This window comes from Peromyscus californicus, unplaced genomic scaffold (assembly GCF_007827085.1).
Source record: "Peromyscus californicus insignis strain IS unplaced genomic scaffold, ASM782708v3 Scaffold_16__1_contigs__length_79575227, whole genome shotgun sequence".
NCBI lineage: Eukaryota > Metazoa > Chordata > Mammalia > Rodentia > Cricetidae > Peromyscus > Peromyscus californicus.
Genome location: NW_026294458.1, coordinates 32,599,248 through 32,611,455, shown reverse-complemented (window position 1 = coordinate 32,611,455; position 12,208 = coordinate 32,599,248). Strand labels below are relative to the sequence as shown.

The 12,208-nt window shown below is 39.6% G+C and overlaps 2 protein-coding genes across 6 annotated transcripts in view; one reads left to right on the top strand and one right to left on the bottom strand.

The window, feature by feature from the left end:
- Positions 1–6,436, bottom strand: part of Cip2a (cellular inhibitor of PP2A) — a 35,703-nt gene extending 29,267 nt beyond the window's left edge. Inside the window, exons 1-3 of one of the 2 annotated variants that reach the window (XM_052740837.1) lie at positions 6,246–6,436; positions 3,055–3,202; positions 1,320–1,432 (exon numbers count right to left, since the gene is read on the bottom strand). In XM_052740837.1, the coding sequence (XP_052596797.1) occupies positions 1,320–1,432; positions 3,055–3,202; positions 6,246–6,347 (363 nt within the window). In that variant the 5' untranslated portion in view covers positions 6,348–6,436. Of the gene's footprint in view, positions 1–1,319; positions 1,433–3,054; positions 3,203–6,245 lie in introns of those variants that run through there. The other variant, XM_052740838.1, reaches the window with a different exon arrangement.
- Positions 6,437–6,542: 106 nt separating this feature from the next.
- The window catches only part of Dzip3 (DAZ interacting zinc finger protein 3), an 88,974-nt gene continuing 83,308 nt past the window's right edge, over positions 6,543–12,208 (top strand). For all 4 annotated transcript variants that reach the window (XR_008218841.1, XM_052740833.1, XM_052740835.1 and 1 more), the window contains exon 1: positions 6,543–6,842. The gene's annotated coding sequence lies outside the window, so the exon portion shown is untranslated. The remainder of the gene's footprint in view (positions 6,843–12,208) is intronic.

The following is a 12,208-nucleotide window of genomic DNA, read 5'->3' as shown; positions in this document are numbered from 1 at the left end:
ATTTATCCAGCTCTACATATTTTATCTCATGGCTTGTCACTGTTATGGTTTGAGTGGTACCAAATTGTGTCCACTCAGGGTGGGTCCTATGATTAAGCCTTAGTTTCTCAGGATGGTATACCGGAAGGTGGCAGAGCCTCAAGAAGTTAGGGCCTGAATGGAGGTTCTTAGGTCACTGGAGGTATGATGTACTTCCCATGTGACCCTGTTGGTAGTTCTCAAGAGAGGAAAGTTATAAAGGAACAAGCTTGGTCCCAGTATCTCTCCTGTCTTATCTGAGATATGATCATGTTCCTACCCTTCCTATTTGCCTTGAGTGTGGGTTGAATTAATTTGAGGATATCTTCTTCCCTCTATATGTGCATGTCAGTTTAATTGGTCATGTTTTACTTTCTTGCAGCTGATTACATTTTAGACTCAATAAAATGATGGGTGCAAGAGTTTTCAAATTATGCTACACAAGTATAAACCATAGCTTTAAATTTTGTAAGATTTTTTTTTAACAGCCTGAGACTATATACCAACCCAAATTATAATTTTAAGTTTGCATTTCAAAATGTACACATCTGTGTCCTTAAGTTATAGTATTGTAAGTTAAAATGGTGATGATACAGATATGGTTATCACTGTTCCCTTCTTGAGAAATATTTACGTAGTCTGCATGTGTCCAACTAGCTCTTAATAAGAACTAAGCCTGATGATGTCATGTCATCATACAAACTGTAACTTAGCAATAAAAGGTCTTACTATTGTGGAATAGAATATTTGTTTAACTATGCACAGATGTGCTGTTTGTGTTGCAGAATGGTTAACTATGTAAAGGTGCCTTGCTTTTGTTTATGCTGCATTTATTTAACTGTGTAAAGATGTGTTAACGTTTTACCTTGCCTGCCTAAGGTACCTGATAGGTCTAATAAAAAACTGAATGGCCAACAGCTAAGTGGAGGAGGTATAGGCAGGGCTGGTGGGCAGAGAGAAAAGGGGAGCCAGTCAGCCAGCTAGCCAGGGGTCCAGCCCACCAGGTGACCAGCCAGTCAGCCTCGAAGGAAGCTGGAAAGCAGGATGGATATTACATAGATGAGGTAAATGAGCCTCAGGACAGCACACAGATTAATAGAAATGGGCTAATTTAAGTTAAAGAAAAAAAAGTGAGCTATAAACAAGCTTAAAGCTAAGGTTGATCATTTATAATTAGTAATAAGTCTCTGTATCAAGATTTGGGGGCTGGTGGTCCAAGAAAGCCTATTACATCTTACCAGTTCTTATCTGAGAACAAAGAAGGGAAAACAGGTGGCAATATACAATGAGGAGCTGCATACCTGTAAAAACACTGAATCATTGTGGCAAGTGCTGTTCCGACATACCACTCCTGCCAGCACACTATTCAGATTGTATATACTCTGAAGACAGTCTCTGGTGTCAGTATCTACAGCTGAAAGTTAAAATAAAATGGCATAAAATACATCACTTTTACATGCAGAAATCATTCCACAATAGCTAAATAATTTTATGTCATATAATGTTATCTTTAAAGAAGATAAAACATGAGATAGCTATTTGGTTTTGAGTTTTTGAATCAGGAACTCACTCTGTAGTCCAGACTGGCTTGGAACACATGGCAGTTCCTCCTGTCTCAGCCTTAGGAATGCTGAGGTTACAAAATTAAGCCACCATAGCTGGCCAAGACAGACTTTTTTTTTAATTAATGTTAACCAATTTCAAAGTACAAATAATTTTTCTCATAGAATTAATAATAAAGGAAAAAACCTTTTTGTACATATGTGTAGAAACTTGGCTGTTAAAACAATATAACAGCCGAGGTTGGTGGTATATGCCTGTAATCCACACTATGGAGAATAAGAAAAGAGAATTTTGAGTTCCAGGTCAGCCTGGATTACATAGATGCAATCAGATTATCATTTCAACTTCTTTTATAAATCTAAAGACTTAAAATATAAAGTCTACTACTTAAAAATATATAATTTAAATCAGAAAGATACATATCAAACCATTAATTAAGATTGTACCCCTAAAGGTAGAAACGATAAAGACAGCTGGGATAAGGAATAACACCTCAGGATATTTTACTCTTATCTGTGTTATCTAATATGATAGCTACTAGTCAATGTGTAATTATTTAAATTAAATTTAATCAGAATTAGATTCAGCTCCTCAGACTTCAAATGTTTAACAAGCTTATAGGGCAAAAGGCATCTCTAAGGGACAATACAAAATCAGAATATTTCTAGCACCACAATATTTTGATTGTTCTACTGAACAATGCAATGCCGCTCTCTGCTAATGCTTCTTTATTACTAAGCATACCTGATTATCCAAAATATCCAACACCTCTGTGCATACAGAAATCAAGGTAAAAAATTACTAATAGATGAATATTTAAAAATGAAACATAAAGAGAAGGAATAGAAAAAGCAATTATAGTTTATCTTTGGTTCTAAGTTCAATATAGTCTACCACAGAAGGATGATTTTTTGATTGGTAGTTATGTTTTTCTGATTGTTGTCTTTAACAGTGGCATTATGTTTATGTGGCTTTTTGTTGTTTTAAAATTCAATAGAATGCCATTTTCCCATATGCATTCTTTTCTATAGAACATGGAAGTCTTTAAGACATGAGACTTATATATTCATATACATGTGTGTGTCTGTATATAAGTATATACTCAGGGACTCCTTTGAGAGGACCATAAGACTAACTCTAAAAGGTTCTATAATGAAGAAATCTTTTGAAAGTAAATCATTCTTGAAGAAATTCTATAATTCTATCTGTCCTTTAAAAATATTAAGTTCAAGGCTGGAGAGATGCCTCAGCAGTTAAGAGCACTGGCTGCTCTTCCAGAGGTCCTGAGTTCAATTCCCAGTAACCACATGCTGGCTCACAGCCATCTATAGTGGGATCTGATGCCCTCTTCTGGTGTGTAGGTGTACATGCAGATAAAGCACTTACATACATACATAAATAAATAAATCTTTAAAAAAATTAAGTTCATAGTCTTCCCAACTCAAAAAGAAAAAAAAGGTATGAACACATTACCCAGTTGAGACAGCAAACTGATAATACTTAGGATCAGTGAAGCGCTTATGTTTGGGTCTTCAAGAAGTTCTACGAGGCAACTCAAACATTCACTTGGCAATATCTGGTGTGATGTAAACAGTCGTGTCAGCTTTTGTCCAGAAACTACCTATAAAATAGGAAGCAAATGTGTTAAGTGCTGGCAATTTTCTATTTCTTCTCCATTTCAAATAAACCATTTTTCTGAAGTGATAATTAACACTTCACACCTGTTGTTCTCTCTCCCCACATACAGGCTCTCTCCTTCTCCAGCTGAATTATCTAGATTTCAGTTTAAGTTTACCTTTTCCAGAAATGTTTCCCTAAGCCACTTAGGTGACCTAAGTTTTACTTATTATACAGCCTTACAGTATACTATTATTTCTTTCATGTATTAGTGAACTTCTGATTAACATTTATAATTATCTATACTATACTATACTGAACACAGACTAAAAATGTACACTAGAACATTGGTAGTTTGAATGTAATTGGCCCCCATAAACTCATAGGGAGTGGCACTATTAAGAGGTGTGGCTTTGTTGGAGTAGGTATGGCTTTGTTGGAGGAAGTGTGATACTGTGGGCGTGGGCCCTGAGGTCTCATATATGCTTAAACCAGGCCCAATATCTCAGACCACTTGCTGTTGCCTGTGGGTCAAGTAAGAACTCTCAGGTTCTCCAGCACCAGGTCTGCCTGCGTGCTGCCTTGCTTCCCACCATGATGATAATGGATTGAATGTCTGAACTGTAAGCCATCCACGCCAATTAAATGTTTTCCTTTACCGAGCGGTGATGGCACATGGCTTTAATCCCAGCACTTGGGAGGCAGAGGCAGGCAGATCTCTGAGTTCGAGGCCAGCCTGGTCTACAAAGTGAGTTCCAGGACAGGCTCTGAAGCTACACAAAGAAACCCTGCCTCTCAAAAAACAAAAACAAAAACAAAAAAAAAAAGTTTTCCTTTATAAGAGTGCCCGTGGTCATAGTGTTTCTTCACAGCAATAGAAACCCTGACTAGGAAGAGAACCAAGTAGATTTATTATTCTGAAGCCTAGTATAGTCATCTCATCTACTCTGAGAATGGAATATGAAGCCTAATGGATAGTAACTGATTTCAGGCTGAGCCTAGAAGTTAGGAGATTATGCAGAAACAATAAAGTTAATAAAGAATATTTTTAAATGTAGCAAGGATAAGATTTAGTAATTTTTACTTTCCAATCTAGTTGTTCTAGTGAGGGAGAGTCAATATAAACCTGGTATTTAAAGTCAAACAATTTTTTACTTTAGAAATAGACTAATGCATCTTATATAGTCATACTCTAAAAAGGTCACATCTAGCCGGGCGGTGGTGGCGCACGCCTTTAATCCCAGCACTTGGGAGGCAGAGCCAGGCGGATCTCTGTGAGTTCGAGGCCAGCCTGGGCTACCAAGTGAGTTCCAGGAAAGGCGCAAAGCTACACAGAGAAACCCTGTCTCAAAAAACCAAAAAGGTCACATCTAAGCAGACTGCCTTAGTAACCCTCTAATTATAACTCTCCCTTCTATCTCCTTACTTTCTTACCAAGCTTTGCTCTTGGAATTTCCCAGTACCTATTCCCTAGTAGAATATGATTTAACACTAGTTAATGTCTGTAAGACTGGCAACAAATAGGTAACTTTTCTTGGGGTCAAGAACTTTCTGAACATGGTCTCTTTCATCTATTAATGATTTTAACTGTCTAGAATATGAAGACATTTTCTGTTTTAAATATGACAGGAACTGGATTTATATTTCAATATTCTAGCATATAGCAATTGGTTAATACAAGGTAAAAATTAATTTTTTCCTAATGAAAACTAGTTTATTTTAGTGATAATATTTACATAGCACTTAATCTGACCTTGGCATTGACCTAAGTGCTTTACATATGCTCTCTTTAGTCTTCAAACTCTGTAAGAGAGGTGCTACTGATTTGATTTGTATTTGAGTAAACTGAAGCCATACAGTGATGATAAAGAAGCACAATGAAGATTTATACTCCAAAGAGCTGAGTCCATGTTTTTAATAATTAGTCACATGGCCAGTGATGTAAAATACCATCATCAAGTACTAGAGTAGCTCAACTTGGCCCTGCCAATCATGAAATGACTCAAAGTACAGGTTTTGTGTGGGGTTCTAAAGTCAAACTATGGCAGCAGCAGTTCAGAATAATGAAAAAAAATCCCCTTTCTCATGCTGTGTATTTCTTTCTCCTCAGACATAGTTTTCAGTGCTCTATATAATAACGTCGACCACTAAAAAGATAATATTGCCCTCCAACAGGTAAACAGTAAGAACTAAGGATGGTATGGTTGAATGATGGTAGTGTCGCTATATTGCTAGTAAGTAAAATGCTACAATCTGCCTTTAAGTCCAGCTCCAGGGGATATAATACCCTCTTCTGCCTTCTGAAGGTCCTGTACTCATATGCACATGCATCACACATAATCAAATGAAAAAAAAAAAACAACAACAAAAAAGGGAACACAGGCCTTTCTTATAACCCGACAGCTCTACTGGTAGGTGTATAAGAAACAAATAGACGATAAAATAAATCAAATAAAAATGTATGATTAGAATGCACTTATTTACAATTCCATCCAGACCTGGAAAAAAATATCCAAATGTCTAGTCACAAGTAAATGTACATAACCCGTGGTACACTTATATAACCGTAATTACACATAACATAAAAAAACATGTCCTGGTAGTACGTGCAACCTGAATATATATTGGGTGAATGAAGCCAGTCAATGTTCAAAAAAGAAAACAAATTGCACATAGAAGATAGGCACCTAAAAGAAAGACCAATAAAAGACATACACGCGACCCAAGTTGTGGGAAAGAAAAAGTGTCTCCAGCACTGCGGTCAGAAACAGAGCCCAAACCCGTGGATCTCCTCACACACACACTCCGGCCAGAAACAGTCTAAACCTGGGGATCTTTGGGGACCAGGGCAGTCCTCCTTCTGGTACGGGGCAGGCCACCGTCCCCCCTCTCGGCACCCACCCGAACACGCACACCCAGTCGCCGTCACCAGTGCAAGGACAGCGGCGGGCTGCAGGGCTGTCCTGGGCCAGGCCACCACTCGCTGGCCCCGCCGGGACGCAGGATGAGTCAAGGGGAGCACCCACTCGCTCCCCGCCACCCCTTACCTCCAAGTGCCTCAGGAGCTGAGTGGCATTCGCCTCCGACTTAACGGCCTTGTACTGACTGATGCTCAGGAGCAAGGACTTCAAGCAGGCGGTGGAGTCCATCCCGAGGCGCCGTGCTGTTGAAGGGGCCACAGCCACCCGCCGCCACAACCTCCAGCTGTGGCCGCGCTTTTTTTTTTGATTTCTTCTAAGGCCCCGCCCCTCCCACCCCGGCGGCTTCCGGTTCCGGTCGGCCTCCGGAAGTCTCTGGGCCCGCCTCTGGGACTGCGGCCTGCGATTGGCGGGGTGGGCCGAGGGGTTTGTCGAGGCTCTGCGGGAGCGGGAAGGGGGCCGGGAACCCCCGCAGCAGCCCCGCTTCGGCCGAGGGGCCGCGAGGTGTCCGCGGGAGGCCCGCGAGGACGCGGGATCTCGCGAGAAACGCGATTGCGGCTCGACCTGTGGCGGGGCTGCTCCGGAGGCGCGCGGGGGTTCGGGAGGCGCGCGTCGTGGGCTCCGGTGCCGTGGGCGTCCTCGGCCTCGGCGCTGCGGGGGGGCCTGGTGGTCGCGTGCGCGTCGGCCGCTGCTCGGGACACGGTGGCCTCCCCCTAGTCTAGCACGGTGAGGAACTCGGAGCAGGGTCTTTGTGACTTACTTAGGTTTGCATGGGGCGGGGGAGGGGCCGCCCAGGCTCTCCAGCCTCGGTCCCCTGTGTCCAGAGACCACTAAACAAATCCGTGGCCGCCGCGGTTCCGTGGCAAGTTAGTCAGGGCCTTACAATGGAATTTGTCAGCCTCCCTCCAGAGAGCACCCGGGCCCGGAGTTGCTTCCGAGTGTGTTCTCATCAGCGTTATTTTCTATAGGCGAAGGTGTGTCTGGCATGATTGATTTTGCATATTTCAGTGGCTCCAAAAAAAAAAAAGGCACTGTTGAGTTTTTTTTTTTTTTTTTTTTTTTTGGTTTTTCGAGACAGGGTTTCACTGTGTAGCTTTGCGCCTGTCCTGGAACTCACTTGGTAGCCCAGGCTGGCCTCGAACTCACAGAGATCCGCCTGGCTCTGCCTCCCGAGTGCTGGGATTAAAGGCGTGCGCCATCAGAGGTAACGTTGTGCATGGATGTATAACGAAGTGAGTCAGCAACTGGTTCAGAGGATTTCTGCTTAACGAATTAAGCTAGGTCGTAGAATGGAGTACATGCCCATTTGACTAAGAAATTCGTCTGAAAGGTTTTGTGAACTCGGGAAACTTTTTTTTGGGGGGGGGCGCATTACTACTTTTTAAAGACAGGATTTATTTTCATATTAAAACATAAAAGTGAAGGTAACTAATGACTGAAAACGCTTGTGTTGCTGTTACTCATGCAAGACTTGGTAGCTGATGTATTCATTTATGCATCCATCCATTCATTCCATTTTAAACGTGTGTAACGGACTGAGGATTGCCACTCAGAACAAAGACCAGGAAGTGTGGCCTGCTGAAAAGCAACCATCTAATAAGGGAAATAGTCAAAATAGAAAAGTACTTTTGGAATTCACTACATAAATGAGAAATGCACCATCAATAAAGAGTGGAGTGAGTTGGCTTATCAACTTTTTTTGCACTTTTCTCTGTGACCGCTTTTCACTGCTTCAGTCTTTTCATAAAGTAAAATCCGAGAGTATTCTGTTTCACATGATTGTTCATTCAGTAAGTATTTGAGCATCTTCATTGGGATGGGCACTGTTCTAGTCACTAGAGGCTCAGTCTATGGGCATCGGATTTAACATTCTGGTAATAAAAAATATAGTAAGCTAAGAGAAAAAAAAAAAACACTGTAGCCTAACGGTGTCAGGGCAGGAAAAGAAGAGGTCAGGACAGGCCTCACCAAAACAAAAAAACAAAATGACAGCATTGGAGGAAATGTTTTCAGTAGTTGAGAAATCAACTATACTTTGTAGGAGAAAATACTGGAATAACGTGGACAAAAGTCAAGTGGGAATATGACAGTGTGCCAGGAAGAGCCTGAACTAGTAGTGGCCAGAGAGCAAGGCTGAAAGTAGTAGTGATGTGAAAATTCAGGTCATAAAATGGTCTTGGAGACTATTATCAAATTAGTTAATCGATGTGAGAGTAAATTGTTAATTGTTAATAATTATGTTTTCTGTGTTAAGTACAGTCATTGGTAAATGGAATTGTAAGAATATAGTCGTAAGATTTTTCACATATAGTGACGTGTCCAGAATCATCCCCATTTTGACTAGTAGGAAAGGCCCCAAGCTGCCTACATCAAGTGCCATCTTTCTTTACAGTCGAAGAGATTCCAAGTTTCTAGATGGCAGGATTAAGAAGGTAGAGATGATACTAAGGTAATTGACAGTATTCATTGGTATCTTTTAGATGCAGTGAAATTTTATGTAGTTTGTCAGTTCTGTACTTTAATAATTAAGTGTATTCCTAGGTATTATAATATTTATGTGAGAATTTCCTTTTCTCATGAATTTTTATTATTCTAAAAGGTACTGGGGTTTGGTGTATCTTTTAAGTCAGCAGCTACTTACCAAAATTTTGTTAAGTCTAAGAGTTTGTTCTTTCTCTTAGATCTCCTACATATATATTGTCTATAAAAATAACTTCTTCCTATATACTGTCTCAGTTTATTGCATTAATGTAATCTCTACAACATGGGACATCATGGTGACAGGGAAGATCTTCAGCATTATCTGTGTTTATAATTGTTTATGTTTAGAACATTGCTCTTTATCTCTTTTGTTTTTTAAAACCCTGTTTAAAATCTCCAGACGTTCACATTTATACATTTAGTTTCCCTTTTAAAGTAATACGGTGAATTGTGTTGCCTTTTTGTTGGATACTAATAACAACTAACACTTTTCAGTACTTGCCATCCATCAAAGGATGTTCTAAGGACTATTTAATCTTCATAACAATGCAGTGCTATTGATATGATCACCATTTTATAGATTACAAAGTATAACAAAGGTAATTTGTGAAGGTACAAAGGCAGTAGCAAAAAGACTTCGGCTATTTTTACTCAGGATTCCATGCCTTGTATTTTTAAGTTAGAATTTTCAGTACTTTTCTTATTTTCTCATTTGGTAATTGGGTTAAATGTTAAGTTTTGTGGCAGGTTGACATAAACTAGTCAGGAAAGAGGTTAAAATCTGGGGGAACTATGATAAGTGCTACTGGGAAAAGTAGAATGTTATTAGGAATACATTTTTTTAAAAGATGAAATCCAGTTCACTCATTTTTTTAAGGATTAGCACAAAATCTTTCCTCCTTGTAAGCTTTTATTACTGTCTGTTTACATTTTGTCTAATTAGTCTCTCCAGTTTATAATGCAGGAAAGAGGCTTGGAAGAAATAATGCTTGCTTACAATTTTCAAACAAAAGTTATGTATCATTAGCTGATTTAGTTCTAGAAGAAATGAAAAGTATTGACTTCAATACTGAATAGTAACATTAAGTTTTAACATAGCATTTGATATTAAATAAATCAGTCTGAATGAAAGCAGGGATTGAAGTTTTTATAGAACTGTAGAATATTGTGGTGTAGGGGTCATATTACAAACCAGTGACCCACTGTTTATGCATCTATCATATATTTCATGAATAGTTAAGTGGTTTACCTCGATTCTGAGGATACAATGGTGAATTTCTACCCAAGTACAGTTTTTATTTTAATGAGAGATAGAAATAATATATAAGACATGTAAATAAGTTATGAATGTTAATATATGTTTTGATGCAAGACTTAAGAGAAGAGGGATAGGATGGTATTGACGATTGAGATAATTCAAAATTTGATTGCAGTTTTAGAGAGTTTGTTTGTACTAGAAAACAAGTAGTTAAGAATCAGAAGTATTTATTTCTTGTCCATGAGTGTGCCCATGACTAGTCACACTGACCTAGGTTAAAATTGACTGAGTATGTCTATTCAGCTATTTTGTGGAAAGTGGTAGACATCAGAGTTTACATTGTGTCAAGATGTCTGTTAGGAGATATTGTTTATTCTATTAAATTTATTAGTAATAAAGACATTGGGGATGCAACACAAAGAAATCAGAGCTTCAAGGCTAAATGTTGTAGAAGTTGATATGGATAGAGAAGTTTTTTCCTAGGTCCCTGAATTTCAGAGTACTTAAGTATTTAAAAATTGGAGAGACATGGAGAAACTAAGAGAGGTGACTAAGAAGTTGCTGCTAGCAAATATTAAGTATTCTGTTAACCCTGTGGTTATCTTCCATCTAAAGAACCTATTTACCACCTCTTGACAGAAGTCTAGGTTAGCAGAACAGTCTTAATCTACTTAGCAGCATCTTGTTCTGCCTTCAAAGGTTTTGATGTATGAAGAGAGATAGGTGACATTATTTGTTGAATGAATATTGAAAAGCGTTTGTTCCAGCTTACAGTTTGAGGGGCTACTTTCCATCATGGCAGGGAAGGTAAGAAAGGAGGATCAGAAGGCTGCTACTTAGTCACACTGTATCTGCAGTCAGGAAATAGGGGAGTGATAAAACCTCAAGGCTTGTACCCAGTGACCCACTTCTTCCAGCAAGGCTCCACCTTCTAAAGGTTCCATAACCTTCACAAACAGTGCCACCAGCTGGGAACCAAGTATTCTAATACGTGAGCCTATGGGAGACTACTTCATATTCTGACCACATCTACCTGCTATAAATACTAATTCATTTTTAGTATTTGCAGTGTACCTGCATTGGATATGCATAGCTTAGGAGGTCCTGAAAAAAGAAAACTGGATATATAACTACTCCTCAGTTTTAAATTCTTTTTTTTTGTTTGTTTGTTTTGTTTTTTTCGAGAAAGAGTTTCTCTGTGTAGCTTTGGAGCCTATCATGGACCTCGATGTGTAGACCAGACTGGCCTCGAACTCACAGAGGTCCGCCTGCCACTGCCTCCTAAGTGCTGGAATTAAAGGTATGAGCCACCACCAGCCAGCTCAGTTTTAAATTCTTATAAATAGTTCTGCTAGAACCTAGAAGCAACCTAGATGTCCCTCAACTGAAGAATGGATTAAAAAAAAATGTGGTACATTTACACAATGAGTATTACTCAGCTATGAAAAACAATGACATCATGAAATTTCCAGGCAAATGGATAGAACTAGAAAATGTCATCCTGAGTGAGGCAACCTAGACTCAGAAAGAGAAAACATGAGCCGTCATCTAGTAAGTGATGCAGTTGCAGAGATTCACACCCAAGCACCAGGCTGAGTTCCAGGAGTCCAGTCTAAGAGAGGAAAGAGGGATTATATGAACAAGGGGGGTCAAGATCATGAAGAGGAAATCTACAGAGACAACTGAATGAAGCTCATAAGAACTCACAAACTTTTGACCAACAGCTATGGAACCTGCATGGGACCGGACTATGCCCTCTGCATATGGGAAACAGTTGTGTAACTGGGTCTGTTTGAGGTGCCCCTGGCAGTGTGATCAGGATCTATCTCTGGTACATGAGCTGGCTTTCTGGATCCCATTACCCATGGTCAGACACCTTGGCAACTCAAACTAGGAAACAGGAGACTTGAAATGTACACTCATGACTTACGGGATCTCAAAGCCTGCCCCCACAGTAACACACTTACTCCAACAAGGCCACAGCTACTAGTAGTGCCACTCCCTGTGTGCCAATCATTCAAAGACATGAGTCTATGAGGGCCACATACCTATTCAAACCACCACAAACTCTAATCATAAAATGTCTTAATTGTCCTTAGAAAATTTTCACTTGTCATTTTCCTCCTTTTAATATTTTAGAAAAAAAACTTACTGAGTTGTTCAGGCTGACCTTGAACTTGAGAGTATTCTGCCTCAACCTCCTGAGTAGCTGAGATTATAGGCCTATGCCGTTGGGTGTGACTTTGAATTTTGAACTAGCTATCACTTCTCATGTCTTAGTTTTATTTTTTTTTCCTTTGGTAAAATTAAGCAAACGTAATAACTTAGCAGAGTCAGATTCTGCTTATCAACA